Source organism: Diplotaxodon limnothrissa, linkage group LG16, assembly GCF_057381915.1.
Source record: "Diplotaxodon limnothrissa isolate DT_005_m linkage group LG16, D_limnothrissa_male_GT1.1, whole genome shotgun sequence".
Taxonomy (NCBI): domain Eukaryota; kingdom Metazoa; phylum Chordata; class Actinopteri; order Cichliformes; family Cichlidae; genus Diplotaxodon; species Diplotaxodon limnothrissa.
In genome coordinates, this window is record NC_140611.1 from 21,706,174 (window position 1) to 21,724,599 (window position 18,426).

General features: G+C 38.8%; 4 protein-coding genes across 5 annotated transcripts in view; 2 read left to right on the forward strand and 2 right to left on the reverse strand.

Moving 5' to 3' along the window:
* gpm6bb (glycoprotein M6Bb) overlaps positions 1–4,717 on the forward strand; it is a 29,070-nt gene extending 24,353 nt beyond the window's left edge. The window contains exons 5-7 of one of the 2 annotated variants that reach the window (XM_085374096.1): positions 215–288; positions 404–469; positions 2,706–4,717. In XM_085374096.1, the coding sequence (XP_085230222.1) occupies positions 215–288; positions 404–469; positions 2,706–2,855 (290 nt within the window). In that variant the 3' untranslated portion in view covers positions 2,856–4,717. The other variant, XM_085374097.1, reaches the window with a different exon arrangement.
* A 233-nt stretch (positions 4,718–4,950) lies between these two features.
* On the reverse strand, positions 4,951–13,897 carry ofd1 (OFD1 centriole and centriolar satellite protein). The gene is made up of 23 exons (XM_085374151.1): positions 13,843–13,897; positions 13,565–13,680; positions 12,391–12,594; positions 12,244–12,312; positions 12,119–12,146; positions 11,933–12,028; positions 11,703–11,839; positions 11,431–11,604; positions 10,948–11,054; positions 10,726–10,845; positions 10,233–10,306; positions 10,057–10,148; positions 9,697–9,886; positions 8,838–8,968; positions 8,587–8,698; positions 7,479–8,189; positions 7,128–7,284; positions 6,936–7,027; positions 6,078–6,197; positions 5,730–5,884; positions 5,436–5,609; positions 5,271–5,341; positions 4,951–4,996 (listed from the first exon to the last, which is right to left on the reverse strand). Exons 2-23 carry the CDS (start codon positions 13,658–13,660, stop codon positions 4,951–4,953), a joined length of 3,156 nt encoding a protein of 1,051 aa, XP_085230277.1. The 5' UTR covers positions 13,661–13,680; positions 13,843–13,897.
* Positions 13,898–14,104: 207 nt separating this feature from the next.
* trappc2 (trafficking protein particle complex subunit 2) lies at positions 14,105–15,824 on the forward strand. Its single transcript, XM_085374393.1, has 5 exons — positions 14,105–14,140; positions 14,367–14,503; positions 14,797–14,941; positions 15,446–15,531; positions 15,629–15,824. The coding sequence occupies exons 2-5, from the start codon at positions 14,411–14,413 to the stop codon at positions 15,725–15,727; spliced, it is 423 nt and encodes a 140-aa protein (XP_085230519.1). The 5' UTR covers positions 14,105–14,140; positions 14,367–14,410; the 3' UTR covers positions 15,728–15,824.
* Positions 15,825–16,312: 488 nt separating this feature from the next.
* On the reverse strand, positions 16,313–18,404 carry rab9a (RAB9A, member RAS oncogene family). Its single transcript, XM_085373927.1, has 3 exons — positions 18,248–18,404; positions 17,788–17,908; positions 16,313–17,679 (listed from the first exon to the last, which is right to left on the reverse strand). The coding sequence occupies exon 3, from the start codon at positions 17,636–17,638 to the stop codon at positions 17,030–17,032; it is 609 nt and encodes a 202-aa protein (XP_085230053.1). The 5' UTR covers positions 17,639–17,679; positions 17,788–17,908; positions 18,248–18,404; the 3' UTR covers positions 16,313–17,029.
* Positions 18,405–18,426: the final 22 nt, after the last annotated feature.

Genomic DNA, 18,426 nt, shown 5'->3' on the forward strand with positions numbered 1-18,426 from the left:
AAGTTGAGCCTAATGACTGCTGTCTTTGCAGTTCTTATGATGGTGAGGAAATCCTCATGTTTAAAGTTGAGCATGTCTCTGAAACACTGAATTGTTATCAGCTTAGTAGTACTGCAGCTCGGCGTTGTGTTTCTTAGGTTTGATCATGATTTGCATGAGACAAGGCTACTATTGGTTGCAGGTGTAAAGGTGCTTTTTAATTTTATGACAACAGGAATTATCCCGTGGAATGCCACACCAGGCAAGGCCTGTGGATCAACGCTAGGTGACATCTGCAACACCAATGAGGTAAGGCGTGCTTGTGCAAACATCACTCATCCCGGAAGTGGCACACAGAGCAGGGTGACATAGGATTCTGTTTATTGAAGACTAAACACTGTTAACGCTGCCTGTCTTTTTTCAGTTCTACCTGTCTTATCACCTGTACATCGTAGCGTGCGCCGGGGCAGGAGCCACTGTCATCGCTCTGGTAAGCTTCCGTTTGGTCTCTCCATCCTCACGTTTTAGTCCATCTTCACATGGTTTGTATTAGCAGGTCATGTGTCCAGTGCTTTTCTTCTCATTCCCATATGGTTAATGTAGCCAAACCAATGATGATAACATAGTCTTTTCCAAAGCTCCAACTTCATTTTGCTGTTTACCCTCAGCTTAGATGGACATGACCCTATTTTGAACAGTTGCTTTTTTGTGCCATGATTAGGATTCTTTTTTAGAAATGACACTTTAAAAAAAACTGTTAGAATTCTATAAAATTATACTTCATGATCTTTAACATTTTACTGCTGCAAACTTACTGGCCACTTTACTAACTTGTCACAATATTAGTGACGAGGAGGTCACTGGCATGTACTCTTACCACCTTTTCTGTTCTCTTCCACCAGCTGATCTACATGATGGCTACTACTTATAACTTTGCTGTTTTGAAGTTTAAGAGTCGAGAAGACTGCTGCACTAAGTTTTAAACCGTTTTAGGAACACAGTGCACCATTCAAGGCTGTGCTGAGTAGACACCGTTGCCACTGACAACAGTTGAACTAAAAAAAAAAACAACAAAATCTGAGAATAGAAAAAAATCAACATCTCTCCATTAGTAATCACAAGACATGTAAATAGCTGACTGTATACTTCTCTTAGCATTTGGTATCCAGGGATAATGCTCGTCTGAGGACACCTGATGAGAGTTGTCTTCAGAGTGGGATGATGGTGTTTAGTTGACTGGTTTGTTCTGCTTTCCTTTATACTTACTTATTGAAATATGTCACCAGCAGAATTTATTTTATTTTATTTTTTTTAAATAGAAATGTGCGCAGCTAGAAATCCACAATAGTGTTATTTATATTTGTAATTTGTGAAGGTGGTTTTGGCCTGCACAAACCACATGAGTAAGTTAGATTAAAAAAAAAAAGACACACACGCAGCATTAAGAATGCAGTTATTCACCTTCCATTAGCTGGCGAGCTTCAACTCCTGAGACACTTGTAAAACAAGTGTGCAGGTTTTAAAAAAGCTGCCATTCTGAGATCTGATAAATACACTAGACTGCACGTGGCTCATATAGACGTACAACACGTGGGCATCTGATGACGAATATTGAAGGTGTTCTCAGGCTTAATATTTTTTGATTGACAGATTAGCATTTTGGTGTGGATGGATTTTAGTACAAACAATCTGTAAAATGAGCTGTGATGGCGGCAAAAGTGCCTTGTCCTTGTATTTCTTTGGTTTATTTGCTTAGCCTTAAAATCTTTCAGAACCGATGTGTGAAACACGGAAAACCTTCAGTATTATTAATTTTTTGGGTCATGAGTTAGATTCTAAACTGAACTAAAATGTTTTATTCAATGTGTTATGCTGATGAGTATTACCACAACCAGCTGTGTATTGTAGAATTCAAAGTAACTGCACATATGGAAAGTAGCAGAAATAAAGGGTTAGGCCAGTACCGTGCATATAGATCTGCATGAGGCCCTATTACTCGGATTAATTCCATGTATTTTATAAAAAGAGAAATGATCCTATTTTAGAGTACAGTATTTTTTTTTTCTATGAGAGCTGATCCTGATATTACCCCAGCTACGAAGTTGGCGTTTTGTTTCATACATTTTCCTTTATTCTTTCTCAAAGTGCCATTAAAGAGCCATTTGTTTTTATCTTAACACTGAGCCTGCATGCTTACAGTTTTCAGATACTTTGATCTGTTTATAGTTACTTATACTCCATATTTCATATATTTAAATTTCTCCTAAGTTTTTCAAAGACTGTAGCTTTTACTTTCTTTATAAAATAAACAATCTTTGTTTACAAAAAGAATCCCCACCTGGTCTATTTATTATATATCCTACAGCTCAGATTTGCAAATTTCAGAATCTTGTGCTTTGCACTAACCTAAGCTTTTACAGCTCTGCTCATTTTGCATGTACAGCCTCTCGCTATCTTCCTCCACTCATCACCTCATCTTTTAAGTGTCATTTCTGTAGTATTGTGTGTAGCGAGGTAATAACGCCGAGTATTAGTAATGATTGTAACAGCACTGTTACAATACCCGTAACATTTCTTTTTCCACAGTGTCCTTTTTTTGTTAAAAAAAAAAGCATAACTTTACGTTCGTGTATGTCCGTAATGTACGTACTGTAGCTCTGACTCCTGTAGCTTGCTTTGCATCTTTGACATGCTCACCGGCCATCCACCTCACCCTTCTCTTCCAGATCCACTTCCTCATGATTCTCTCAGCAAACTGGGCCTACCTTAAGGATGCCAGTCATATGCATGCCTACCACGACATCAAAATGAAGGAAGAGCGGGAGCTGCAGGACATCACCTCACGCTCAAAGGAATGCCTCAATTCCTACACATAAGGATATTTCAAGCTTACAATCCACACGCACACATACATAAGCACACATACTTACAATAACAGACACTGTGGCCAACCACTGTGGGCCCTCTGGACCAAGGCGACTCTCAGCTAAAATAACATGCCAACTGACACTGTGCAGTACTAACCAGGCTCCTAACAGACTAATGCATCAGTGTTGCTTTCTGCACTAATTGTTTCACAACTGCTCTGTGAAGTTTCATTCATGCTAATTTTTATTTTTCATTTTCTGTAGGGAAGAGTGATCTGAGTTCTGATGTTCGTGTGTTTTTATAACCTTTGTTGTATTTTTTGCTGGTGAAGCTTGTGACATTGCACTATTCCTACACAGCACACCAGTGTTTCACAGTCTTGCTCGATCCTTCTTTAGTTTTCAGCTAAGGAAGATGAAACATTTTGGTTTTTGTTCTGTTTTGCAGATGTATTATACAAATGAACAGCCTTACATCCAGAGTTGTGCATCACACCATACTGACCTTTTTAGGGAAAGTAAACCAGATTCTTTTATAAAATAGTTGGTAATACATGCACTATAAATCTATAATCCTTGATGATTATGAATTTACTTGCATTTCCATCTCAGTTGGTGATTGTCTGAATGTTGTTCATTAGTTATGGATTTTTCCTGTACAGCTACTTAAGTCATAGCCTACATTACCTCTACCTCAGGTGAGCACTAGAGCCTATGGACAAACAATTCCCATTGCAAGGTGTAAAATAAACCAATTCCAGTTGTAAAAAGATGTCTCAAAGATATAGTAGATAGGTTTGTGTAGCTACACCCCCACACATGCACAACAGTTCAACTGATTCACAGTACTATAGACTTTGGATAATGCTACAAGAAAAACTTACTCTGACCTGTACGTATTCATTTAGGCACATAGGAGGGAAAAAACAAAAACATCAGTAATTGCCAATGAAGAGTTGTGATGGCTAATAATATAGCAGTGATTATCTGCAACATGCACAATATGATCAAAAATGACTTGATTTAACGGAAATCCTATTGATAAGCATAACTATGTCACATGTGTTTGTTACAATTTGAAAACAGAACTGAAGAAGTTCAGTTAAATTTATTACAGGTCAAATTTTTTCATTTCTTACCTTTTTTCACAATTTTCTATAATTGTATATTAATGTGCAATTTTCACAATGTTAAAATAACAACTTGTAATCTTTATTAGCTGAGTTACAGGGATAATTCGAGATGTTACTTTGTTGTATAAAGACGACCACTTCTGTGGTGACCTGTGATGTACAGTTATGTACACTGACTTCAGTAGTTGGCAGTGTTTGCCCATTTCCTGTTTTTCTAACAGAATATAAAGCTATGTAGCACATTAGTTATAGATCTTTTTTTTAGGTTCTTTTAATCACTTGAGAAGTATACTTTATTGTTTTGTTGCCTGATAGTATGCCTGTATTTTCTATGTATGTCAAGGGCTTCCTCATGATTAACTGATACTTAACTTTCCAACTGTCAAGCAACAATTAGCCACAACAACAGTCCTTTAAACAGTTGTATAAAATTATAAATGGTAAATTCAGCCAAAGTATGAATGCCAGTGTTAAACAGTATCTGTTTGATACAGTGGTACAGACCCTACAGTGCTTTATGTAGGACTGGCAATAGGTGTGGTCGAGCGGATAGATGACAGATGTACATGAAGGTAATGTACGCCACATCTTGTCTTTGTATGTTGTGTTTCCTGTTAAATGAACCAAAAAAGTAAATACAAGGCTATCTATCAATCACCAGGAGGACAGTAATCAGTTAAAAGAAAACAAACAAAAACCATCCTGTCTGACTGGAAACCCCTTTATGAAACAACTTCACCGGCCTGTTGACTGTTTTTATGAAAATAAATAAAAATGTTTTTTTTTAAAAACGTTCTTCCAATTGTGGTGCTTTTGTTCTTTGCATGATAGAATTGATTGGTATACAGATTTAAAAAATGCATTTATTTGAATTTCATACAAAAAAGAAAACATGTAGGACTGATAAGTAAATTCTTGAAATATCTGTTTTTATACACTTCAGATTATGATGCCACAAACTGATGGTCAGCTCACCAAAAATCATCATCTTCATCCTTGTGTGAATATGCTGCAATGCTGAAACAAAATTGAGTTTATTAGTGAAAGCCTCGAGGGACAGAGTTAAAAATAAAAAAAAAAAAAAAAAAAAAGTAAAACAGTTTAAAATTAACAACATGAATCCAGAACAAAAAAAAAAAAAAACCCCTCAAGTATAAAGTACGACCATGATAAACCACAAAAGCAATTAAATGTTATTGAAAGAGGCTTATGTATGTATTAAAGTCCTGCACAGCTTTTGAATTAGAAAGCGGAAATAGTTTGTCTAGCCAAGTCAACGGTTTTAATTTACCTGTCTTCTTTATCCTCAGTCAAACTCTTGGCCTCTGGGCTTGCATATTCTGCCTCTTCTCTTCGAGAGCTCTGTAGAAAAAAACAATCCCAAAGAACTCCAGTCTGCATAGAGTCTCCTGTTTCATTTGTACAGAAGCCTCAGACAAACATGGATGCAACTTACCTGTGCATGTTGCTTCCCTCTTGCTTCCAAGACCATCTTCATGTATTTGTCCAGTGGATTTTCACTTTTAGACTCATATTTCTCTCCACTGATTTCTTCATCTACTCCTTTCTTAACCCCGGTTTCTTCTTCTTCTTCTTCTTCCTGTTTTGGATTTTCCACCTCTTGCAAAAGCTGATTAGAATGGGATGTTATCACATTAAACATTCATTTAAGGTCGCCTTTATGAGAAGTTTAGATAGTTTAGCTTATAAAAAGGATTTCTGCAGGAAGTGGGTCTAAGATAATCATTACCATCTCTTTCTCTAGTCGCTCAAGTTCTTGCAGCTCTCTCTCTCTGGCTTCTTCCTGCTCCCTTTGTCTTTTTTCTTCCCTTTCTTTCCGCTCTCTTTCCCACCTTTGTTCTTCATCTTCTTCCTTTTCAGATTCAACCAAACTTTGTGGGAGTTCTAGAAATAACATGAGTCATCCTTTGTCAATTTGATCCTTTGGGTTTAAAGAGCAGTTTACTGAAAATTGGCGGCAAAATGAGCCAACTGATTTTTACAGTTTGACTTATGATGTACAGTAAAAAAAAAGGCTTGTATTGTCATTGGAAGTCAAGAAAGATTATGAATCGTTGATGAGAGAACTAAGACTCACCCGTTTGGCCCTGTGAGTCTATTAGGTCTTTTGGGAGGTCTTGTGGGTGGGGGCCAGCAGGGGCCTCCTCGGAGAGAGGGACAGCAGTGTCCAGGAGAAGCTCTGGAATGTGGCCGGGCTCTGGAGGGAGACATGCACAAAGAGATCTTTTATGCCCCACCATAATGCAACAGGGCCAGAGGACCAGCACAGAATACATAATCAGCGGTCCTTCATCTTCACCATTGTGCAGGGCCACTGAAAGGCCAGTCACACACTCATTAAAAAACAGCCATCCAAAAATTCTAGGCCTCCATACTGGATACATTACACATTTTGTTACATTAGTGATTAAACACTATCAACATATAGTTAATCATTTTCTAGAAATATATTCTAGTGACAGATGGAGCAAACAGAAATTAATCACACAGCACACTTTTCAGCATTCGCATCATGCACAGCAGTCATGGAATTAAAATAAACAGCACATAAACTATGAGTGTTTATCCTGGGATACAGTGAAGATTTTCCAGTATAAGAGGAGAGCTATACTTCTACAATAGATCCCCAGGGAACTTGTCATCTCCACTGAATGTCTTGTAGCTAGTCAAACAGCATGAAGCACTACTATAAAAGAACTTTATGTTCTAACAGTTTAAAAGTTCCCCTTTGATCACAATTTATGGCCCAGAACCTCTTCCTCAACAGCAATGACGCGACCAGACTGCTGAAGCTCAAAGTCGGTTGTATGAGTCACGTACACTGCAAACATTGGCTTCAGAAATACATGACCACATTCTATTTGATTATGCTTTAAACAATAAGGGGAAAATACTAAACAAAAATCAACTAACAACAATGAACAACACTGAGTACCTGATAATCCTCCAGTGAGATCTTCAAGGCTTATCTTCTCAGGCTGTGGGGAAGACTCTGAGCTGGAGAAGACTTGCTGTAGCTTTGGTGGACTGAAGGACACAGTGGCAACATAGGCATTGGTATTCACTGTCTCATCATAAAATGTATGCGAAACACTGCACTGTCCTTGAAAGTGATGCCAGATGATACCTGGAATGGTCGCGTGCTGTGCTCCTGAGCTGAGGACTGCGAGGTGGACTGAGCTCGGAGGACAAGTCCTCTGAGGTCACCACCTCATTGTGGAGGGCAGGAGAGAGCTGCCTGTCAGACGACAGCTGTGGAAGCAGGACTGCAGACACGACTGGCCCTAACAGAAGGAAGGACTTAATATTAAAAAACACATCTGAGGTAGAAACGTGCTCAGAGACTGATGTGTAAAGATCTGGACAGACTGACCTGAATTTTCAAATAATTTCCATAGAAAATATACAGTTTACATGCATGTGTGCAGCATATAAGCACTGAGAACATAAATCATTATTCAGTTTTTTGACATATTACCTTCTGTAAGCTCTCTTTGAAGATTATTCTTGAAGGAAGATTGTGTTGTAGGGGATGGGTGCTTGGATAGAGCCAAGCTTTCATCTGGAGCGTTTCCATTTTTTAGGAACAAAGGCTCGGTCAGCGAATAGAGACTGTGGTCAACAAAACATGTGGCCTGTGGCTGGTTATGATCTTCTGAGAAGGTAACTCTTGATTGTGCAGATGGTAAAGTCTTTCTGGTGCCATTGGAGGGGGATTGGATAGACTGAGGAGACAGTGGTCTGTGTGAGATCTTTGGTTTGTGGGCTAAGTGACTGTGTGAACGGAGAGGGTCGTGTTTTCTAAGAGGAGAGTCAGGGAAATGAGAAGGATGTGGTTGTTGTGGGGAAAGAGGTCTTGGGGGAAGCATGTGTGAGATGGTGGAGCGCACTGCCCTCTGCTGGTAGTTCCTGTAAGCTTCCTCTAAAGTCTCAGCCTCCCTCTGCAGCTCCTTGATCCGAGTCTTAGCTTCAGCTACCAACTCCAAATCAGAATCTGGTACATCACTCCAAGGCGATTTGCTTCCTCCCAGATTGCCATCTATTTCACAAACATCATAACCCACCCTGGCCCTCAGCAGAGTTCTGTCCACATAGATGTCAGGAGGAACCAGCTTGTCAGCGCCGAGCTCTAGTACAGAGCGATCAACAAGAGATGGTTTGGGATTACGCAGCACTTCATTTTCAAGAGCTGCCGGGATCACATGAGTCGCACAAAAGGAAGAGAAAGGGGAAAGGCAAACACGATGAATGTTGAGTACTACTACAGAATACAATCCACCATGAAAAATCAGAAAACCCCCCCAAAGCTAATTAGAAATAATTACATGGGGCTACACCAGAAATAGGCAGTTAAGACTAGAGTGTTGATTTCTTTCTTGCTTTTACTCAGTTTTCTATAAAGACCATCAAAAATACAAATAAAAGGATGAATCAATATGTGCAATGTGTAACTGTGTACAGAACTGTATGAGCTAGAAAAGAAAGCAAGCCTGCTTATGAAAAGCAAAAATAAAGTCAACTGTACTTAAAGCAAGATCATCTGATGTGATTAGCCACATTAACAGGGATGCCACATCAAAGTGTACCTTGCTGAGTTTGGTGAAGCTGCATTTTAATGTCCTCAACATGGTTAGCCATCCACTGGGATTTCTCTTTACACTCTATCAGCTGAGCTTTGAACTGGGCACATTGCTCCATCTGCAGAAAAAAATGGACACAAAAGTGAACGACATGTATATTTTTTGATAACCAGAGATTTGAGGGCATACTGCGAACACAAATTCTTCAAGGTGAAGAAAAATTGTTTCCCACAGCAAGGAGCTGTGATGTAGCTGACCTCACTCTGGAGCTGTGCCTGCAGCACCTGTTTCTGGTTGTCAAATTCTTCCGCATCCAATCTGCGAGCACTCTGTAGCCTCTGAAGCTCCAACTGCAAGGATAGTTGCTCTTTGGATGGTTTGCCCAAATCTGAGACAGGATATATACGACTTAAAACATAACATAAAAGTACAGCTCATTTCCCCCAATGCATTTGTCTTCAGTGGGAAAACTGTCAGATGAAAAAGCATCTGGTTTTGTATGGAGCAGTTCTTGACCAGCATGACATTACAGCACATGGGGCCCATTATCATGTCACTGCCTTTTGTTAGCATTGAGGAGAGAGGCCCACTGCTCCTTTGCCCCATCTTTAGACAAGATGAATACTGTAAGCCTCAGAGAGAGGTAAGATTTTCTTTGCCATGGGTAAAAGGACCTCTGTCTCTGCTCCCATTCACTCATCCCCCTTTCCTCATTGGCTGTCTGCAAAGCTACAAACAAGACACAGAGGCCCTACTTTGGCAGGCGAGACACATTCAAGAAGACTCAGCTCAGCCAGAGGCAGTGGGATAAGACTACCAAAAATGCTTCACAGTACACTGCACCTTACACAGTTCACAATGAGCCTATACTCATGCACTCTGAATGCAACACAGGAACTTCAAGAACCTCGCTTATGGCAAAGACTGCAAATATTCAGACTTACCAAAACTAGGATTGCATTTTAGACACAATAAATCTGGTTATATAGTCCCAGGCTATAAGATAATCAGATGTGCATTATTATAAACAGAGTATGCCTGATTGTGTTTTTCATGTTTTTAACTGAATAGGGACACTCTCCTGGTAGACACTCGAGAGCAACCACCACTCTCTACCTGCATGAAGAAGCCGTTTCTCCTCTTGGGCCTCCTCCAGCTGTTTCTTTAGCAGCTGCAGCTGCCCCTGCAGCTCTGCTTTCTCTTTTGTTAAGCGGGGGTAGTCACTCATGCTCTCCATTCTTTCCCTTAACAGCTCCTTCTGTTGAGTCAGCAGAGAAATCTGCTGCTGTGCTGTGTCTAACTCGATCTGGAAAAACAATCCCGCGAGGGATATTAAAAGCATGGGAACCGAATCGCACTGGATGGCATGCATTTATCACAGAATTAAACTGAATGCTAATATAATTATTTATCATTTTGCCTCACGTCCACTGAAAAGGGTGAAGTTAACAAGGATGGATGGATTTGGGTCTTTACCTGCAGCCGCTTCAGCTCTGAGCACGTTTTACTGTGGTCCTCCAATTTGGCATTAATTGCAGCTGACTCCTTTTGGATACGGACAGTTTCCACTGAAAAATACAAAGATGTGAAAGCAGACAAAGCACAGGCAACAGAAAATTGGTCATAAATCCTTCACTGACTGACATACTTGCCTTTGTTTCTGTTCTCACTTTCTGTGAGCTTTTCTGTTCTCTTGATGTAGTCCTCCTTTAGTTCAAGCTGATACCTGATTTAAAGACAAGATGAGACATTTAAAAGCAGGACTAAAACTAAACAGTACAAGACAATGTGACTTGTTGTTCTTTCTACATTACACAAAGCAAATACTCGACCTAGTGATCAACTACAGATTTGCAAAAGCAATGTTGTCCTCTGTCAAATACATGGTAAAGTCCTCTTGTGTATGTTACTCTATTAATTGCTGTTGCTGCTGATAGCTCTATTCTTTTGATAAAAAGAAAATCACTTAAGTTAAATAAAGGTTGGTACATTAATTAACTCAGTGTCATTGAGATATATTTACTGCTTTATTTAGCAGGAAAATATTTGAAATTCACCAACAGGATTACTGTATTGATTTTTATGTCACAGATAATGATGATAATGTATACTGTATAGTATACACACAGTACTGACAGCAAGTACCTGGAAAGTTCATTCTTCAGCTTCTGGTCATACGTGTCCTCCATGGTTTTCACAGCCAGTTCTCTCCTCCTCAGCAGCTCTTCAGCTGTCTTGATCTTCTCCTCATGGATTTGACAAGTCCTATTACCATAAAAAGACAACAGCAATAACTATGAACCTGTGACCACAATGGAAGAGTGCAGCATCATTTCACTCAGATAAATAGTCATAAAAAATTCTTACTTTTCGAAGGCTTCTCTTCTCATCCTCAGATCATTTTCTCTGCTACGTAGTGTTTCAATTTCCTTCAGCACTGACTGTCTCTCAATGTATAAGTTCTTTTCTTCAATCTATAGAGAAGCGAAGTGGAAATAAGAGATAATTAGTCTATCTTAAATTTAAGGAGAAATAATTTGAATGTAAACTGTAATGCTCAGAACCACCCATAATCAAATTGCAGTGGGATATAGAAGCCTGATGCCAAATCATACATACAGCTCAGGAAATGAGCAGCAAGGTTTGAGGACTGAGAACAATTTAAAAAGATCAAGTGATAGCCAGTAAAAGAAAGTTAGGTAAGAAGGCCAGAATCCTCAAACTGACACCAGAACTTTAAGGTGATATTATTAGTAAAATATTCATCTGGGTGTCAGACCTTTGAAATCTTACATTACATGTTCAAGGTTTATATGAGAAAAAGAGCACCTCATTGTAGCAGCCATTTACCTCTTGCTGTTTTTGCAACCGATCAATAGCATTTTTCTCTCGCTCCATCAGGGCCTTTGTCTTCATTTCATAAGTCCTCTCCAGCTCCTGCTTCAGCCTTTCAAATTCTTTATGAAATTTGGATTTTTCTTCCATCCTCACCTTGGCAATTTCAACTTCTTTAAAATGTTCTATCTACAAAAGAAGATGAAGAAAAAAAGACAACATTGAGGCGACCCAACCTGGAGGAAAACTATGTGACCAAATAAACCATGTTTGTTACGAGTGTGTACCTTTAAGTTCATTTCTGTTTCCATCTGCACTTCAATGTCTTTTCTATACGCAGACAGTTTTGACTGTAATGGAAACACTTTGTCCTCATTGTACCCCAAACCCTCGTATTCCCGATCTATTGTTTTCATCTTCTCTACTGTGAATGGAAAGACAGGGAGAACACATTAAAACTCTTTGTTGGAGGGCATGAATATAAAAAGGCCAGTCACCGTCAGACATCAGTTCATACCAAGAGACTCTCCATAACTTGTCTGAGTGTCGGCATCGTGGCACAGGTTCCGAGTATAATGATCTGTTAGCTGTGTTAGAAGGCTGATCAGGAACCCTGGTAAATAAAGACATAATAAATCACTGGAGAGACTCTCGAACAAAAGCAGTTTTATTAGAAGTAGAAGGAACAGGACACTGTACATACCCCTATCATGGTTTTCTTTATTTGAAGACTGTAAGAAAATAATAATGGCGCTTTTATTAGTAATTACACTATGTCTTAATACTTATATCAAAAAGATGTTCGAGGTTCAAAATAATTATAAATACCAATGACTTGTAAAGGTTTGATTCAGGGCGTATTTTAAGAAGCTGAAGAAGGTCTTCTTTTGTAAAAACCTGTAAAAGTAGATCAGAGACCTTCATCTCCATCTTCTTGACACCTCAAGCTACATGTACATAAAAAGTCATACACACCTTGTCTTTAGATAATCCGCTTTCAGGATAGAACACAGAAAGTGTGTACTCATACCCAGAGTTCTGGAGATGATCTGCCACTATGCTGTTACAGGCTGAAACTAAAATGGGTTCATGTTTCACATGTGCTGGCCTGGGAACTGGTTCTTGGCCTGCCAAAGCTGGGTACTTTAACTCCTGGATGAGCTGATTTCGCAGCTGTGCCTAAATAAGATCCGAATAGTCAAAGAGAAGGATGAAGACCAAACACTGAACATTGCTACAGTGCTGTGAAAAAGTATTTGGCCCCTTTGATTAACTGTAATTTAACACCTTTTTTTGTAAAGTCGAGCTCAATTTCACTATCCACACCCTGGCTGATTACTGGCAGACCTGTTGAATCAAGTAATCACTCAAACAGAAGCTGTCTCACAAAGTGAAGTAAGCTAAAAGATCCCAAAAAGCAACACATCATGCAACACGCTATCAGTGTGGAAAGAGTTACATCACCACTACTAAAGCCAGTCTCACTATCCAATTGTTAGAGCTATAAAAAGTGGTGACCTTTCTGAAGAATGCCCAGCCTACCAGAATTACTCTAAAAGCAAAATGACAACTCATTCAAGATGTCACTGAGTTCCAAGGAGAAAACCACTGAGCAAAAGGCTCAGCTCACATTTGCCAAAAAAACGTATTGATGATCCTCAAGACTTTTGGAGAAAGCGGAATAATGAGACGAAAGTTTCACTTTTTGGAAGGTTTGAGTCCCATTACATCTGGCTTAAAACTAACACAGCATTTCATAAAAAGAACATCATACCAACAGACATGGTGGTGGTAGTGTAATGGTCTATGATCTAGAAAGTCCTGAAGGAAAATGTCTGGCCATCAGTTTATGCCCTGAAGTTCAAGCACACCTGGGTTATGCAGCAGGACGATGATGAGAAACCTGCCAGGAAGTCCACCTCTGGATGCCTCAAAATAATGCCAGATGAATGTTAAATTCTAATTGCTTTGACATAACCGTAAACAGTCCATAAATGCTTAAAAACCTTTCAATGTGGATGAATTTAACAATTGTGCAAATAAGAGTGCACTATAAGTCCTCCATGGTGATGTGAAAGAAATCGAGAAAGGCAAATACTTTTTCACAGCAATGTATAATAATAACAGCACCGTTATTAACATTGCTTACCTTGAGTGTATCAAGAACTCCTTTACTTTTAAAAGTCTGATAGAGTCTTTTCCTCAGCTCGTCAGGGGATAACGCATCTTCCTTAGAGGAGGACATAGCTGGGATCTTTGCGAGACCTGACATAAAACAAACAGAAGCAGACAATTGGACGACGAGTGTGAGAATAAAAACCTTCGCTTTCAAAAACTTTCCCAAGTATTATTGGTTGTTATCAAAATTGTATTCCTCTATCTTCGCAACATGTGCACCATGTGTATCTTAAGAAGAAGAATACTCACCTGCCTGACGACCACAAACCTTCGCGTCTCTTTTCTTGTTCTTGAAACATTTAAATCCACCGTCAACGGAAAAGCTTGGTTCCGTGCATGCGCATAATTATGACGTCACGTCGAAAAACCAAAAATGTATTTATTATAATTTAATTATATGCATTCAGTGTTTCATATAGCATTGTTTCTAAAAGTGCGTTAGAAAATAATTATCATTTAAAAGATTTAGTACAAAAAAGTTTCGCTACTTTATTATGTCATCATTTTGCGACTGCTGTTCTTGCGATCCAGGAAACGCAACTAACAGGTAAACAAACACCGGTTTTATTCCTTTAAAAACAGATATATGACATACCTTTCTATTGTTTCTATTCATATAATGCTTATCTTGGTCTTACAATAGTCATGTAGTTTCTTTAAGCATCCGTGGAGCTCCGCGGTTAGTGCTAACTTGCTATCCAGAGGGTTTACAGTCATTTTAGGTTACGCTGTCACTATTTTCTACTTATAAGTTTGCTTATTTCGTTGTGGAGGGATTAATTTCAGATCAGTTTATCTTTGCTGAGAGGAGAAGACGATGTCTGGAAGCTTTTACTTTGTCATGGTTGGTCATCATGACAATCCTGTGTTTGAGATGGAGTTCCTGCCAGCTGGGAAGCCCGAATCAAAGGTAACCTCGCTTAATTTAATCACTCAATTACTGAGCTACAGCGCAGTATTTGTCTCTATTTGTGTATTTGACACACTTACACATTTCAAATAATCAAACAGGTTTCAATGTTAGACAAAGCTAATCTGAGTAAATTCAAAATGCAGTTTTAAACGATTAATTTGTTTATTAAAGGGAAAAAAGAAAGTTAATCAAACCCACCTGGCCCTATGTGGAAAAAAATAATTGCCCCCCTCTTAATTAAATCATGAAACAACTGTTCTTACTTACATTTACTTACATCATACTTACAGGATGATCATCGTCACCTAAACCAGTTCATTGCACATGCAGCCCTGGATTTGGTGGATGAAAATATGTGGCTGTCCAACAATATGTACTTGAAAACTGTGGACAAATTCAACGAGTGGTTTGTTTCTGCATTTGTCACTGCAGGACATATCCTTTTGTTCTGTTTCATGTGATAATTATTTCCTGATGCTGTGTCAGTTGCCCGATGAAAACACATTTTTTCTTTGCTCAGCATTAATTAAGATATTACTGTTTTTAGACTGATAGCAAGCGAGCAAGCAATTTATTTATATAGCACCTTCAGACAACTCCCAGCTGAAAACAAAGGGCTGTACACTTATGAAAGGGGTAAGTTTGTTAAATAATCTCATTTCAGTGGTGTAGTTTATACACAGTATTTGTAATCGAAACAGCAAGTTGAATAACCAAAATCAAGCACAAGTTTTGAATCTTCTATTAATCTACATCTTAAAAAACATGTTAATTCATTTAAATCATTGGGATTTAAAGCTATGATCTAACATGTAATATAAATATGGAAATCAGGGCCACCAGTGTGATTATTTTGGGACTTAATGAGTTTGTTATCATTGTTTCCGGGCAGATTCAGTGTATGGGCATGTCTTCCTTTTCTTTAACTATTTGCAACACATATAAGATTCATCATGCTGCACGACATGCGACAAGAAGATGGAATCAAAAACTTTTTTAACGACGTCTATGATTTATACATCAAGGTAAGTCGTTATCCAGGTGATAAGAATATCTTAGCATGATGTGACATTTGGTATATTTTGCTTTTAGCATTTGATCTTATCCTGCTCTGTCTTTCAGTTTGCAATGAATCCATTCTATGAAATCAACGCGCCCATCCGCTCAACTGCTTTTGAGAGGAAAGTCCAGTTCCTTGGGAAGAAGCATCTCCTGAGTTAATCACTTCACACAAAAATTTCAATAGTGTCTTTATGTTGTATATAGTTAATACAGTTGTTTCTGTTCTTCTTTAAAAATCTTCAATGTGTTCAGAACAAAAGTGGATTTGTATAAACAGTGTTTTGCATTGTGCGTGTTTGTTTTGTTTTTTTAATAGAGTGGATGTGGCTGCTTTGTGTAACATTATGGCTTCAAATTTCATGTGCACTGCAAAAATATCCAGAAAGAAAATATCTGTGAGTTACTGCAGAGCATAGTCCAATACGTTCACAGGAAATATTAAACTGATTTATCAGCTAGATTCCAGTCTACAAAACATGCATAACAGGCAATTTTCAGGGGGTTTATTCATCACTTGGCATGCCAGTAGTACAACTTTGAAAGAAAAAAAAAAGACACTTAAACATATGGTTCACAGTTTTAAATAACTATGGGGAGACTTTCAACTTGAAAATATATTTAAAAAATAAGTGCATTCATTAGCTAAATAATCCCATCAATGAAAAAAAATGTCACTACTCCATTATTTATTCTGCTTATAGTTAGATTCATGTTTTTTTCCAATGATAAAAAGAGCTTACAAAATACAAAAGTTTCCAGAAACAGAAATATTCCAAATGCCATGCATGTTAAATCTGTTTTAATATTTCAGGGAATTAATTCATCCCTCATTGCTTTCAACACACAGCCATAATCTATCCACAATGCAGAATGTGCACAAACAAGACCTAAATGTGCATTAATAACAAGCTTCCATTTGTTAGTCATACAAAGAATTTCCTTAGCTACCTCATAATTTTCAGAAATAAGTTTATTGGTAGATATATGTTATTTCAATTCTGCAGTTATTTCATTACTATCATGTCACCATTCTGCATTTCAATATTAGGGAGTGGAGTGTAGAGGCCCTACAGTAATTGCACTCTCCAGGTTGCACATATCTAAACAAATAAAAAAAAAATGGAATCATTTAACCTTTTGAAAAATACTCTAATTTATAACTATAAGTTGTCTTGGGTCAACACAAAATGTTTTGTTTTTTTTCCCGTAAGCCTGACTTAATGGCCTTTGGCAGTGTTGAGTCAAGTGCTTTTAATTGTATTTGTAATGCCACTAGCATTAATTTAGTGTTTTTTCATTGTTTTTCTCCCCCAAACAAATCCAACACTTTGCATTATCAAACCATCAACAGTATAACAGTAGCGTAATTTGTTTAAATAAGATGTTACTACAGAACTGTACACCTACATCCTCATTTAATGGGCCTAATAGTGAATTCATGTTGGTGATAACTCCTGGGTGTTACGAACAGCAAGTGGCAGTGGAGCGAGGCTTTCTGTGAAGCTTGACTGTGTCTGTAGGGATGAGGTGGTCCGTTCTTTCATCCACTGCCAACACTCTACGCACTGCCTCCTCAAAGGCCACTGCTACATTGATGGCATCCTTGGCACTGGTCTCATAATAGGGGTAGTCACCATTCTCCTTGCACCACTGCTGCGCCTCCTCGGTAGACACCTGCCTCTCCGTCACATCCACTTTGTTGCCCAGTACTACGAACGGGAACTTCTCCGGCTCCTTGACATCCGCATAGTAGATGAACTCCTTCTTCCAGTTGCCCAAGTTCAGAAAACTCTGGTTATCATCAACACTGAAGGTGAGCAGACAGCAATCAGAGCCACGATAGAAAGGAGTCCTCAGGCTGCGGAAGCGCTCCTGGCCAGCTGTGTCCCAGATCTGGAGGGTAACCTGGTGGCCATCTACCTCCAGGTCCTTGTTGAGGAACTCAACCCCGATGGTGTGGAAAAGGTGTGCATCAAACTTGTTGGTCACGTAGCGATTCATGATGGAACTCTTTCCTACACCACCGTCACCGAGCAGAATGACTTTCAACAAGGATGTCTTTGTTGTCATGGCTATTTACTCCCAAATCCACCACTTTTGAAATAGTTTACCTAGTAGAAAGAGTGTGTGATGGATACTGTTAGTATTTGTACACCATTACACACACAAAAAAAGTTGCAGCAAGAAGAAGTGTGGTATTGAAAACATATTGTTCTCACCCTAGGTTGATTTTGAGCTCATCCACTGGTCTGGATCATGTGCTGTTAAATCCCAGTCCCTGGTCACATGCTCATTTCTTTAATGTTGAAGAGTCAGGCCATTCAGGTAGCGTTCAGCTAGCTGTAATACAGAGATAAGAGCTCAGTTTTTCTGTTGGCCCGGGACAGCAGGTACACTGCAATAACGTATTATCTGCCACCAAACATGCGATAACGTTACATTAAGATGCAAACAAGGTATTAAAGTTTAGCTTGTAGTTACATGGTACACAATACGAAACATATTTTAACGTGCTGTAACATAACAGAGTCACCAAGTTGGTACTACCGGCCAGTTAGCTAGTTAGCTGAGCTGGCTATCGTGAAGAAGGAAAACAAGATAACAGCTGGAGTTAGGTTAATGTAGGGTACCAGATCAGCTAGCCTGGTTTTCATGCAGATAAGAGTGTAAGTCACGTACCTCACAGTTAGATCCAGGCAGCTGTTGAATAAAAATAATAAGCCACCAGATAACTTAAATGATCTTAATACATCTGTTTGGCAGCTCCTTCCCTTGGCGTGTCTGGAGGTAACGTCAGGGCTCTCCGTTTCCTGGTAAAGTCTGGCGCTAACGTAGCTAGCTGCTAACAAGCTGGTAAC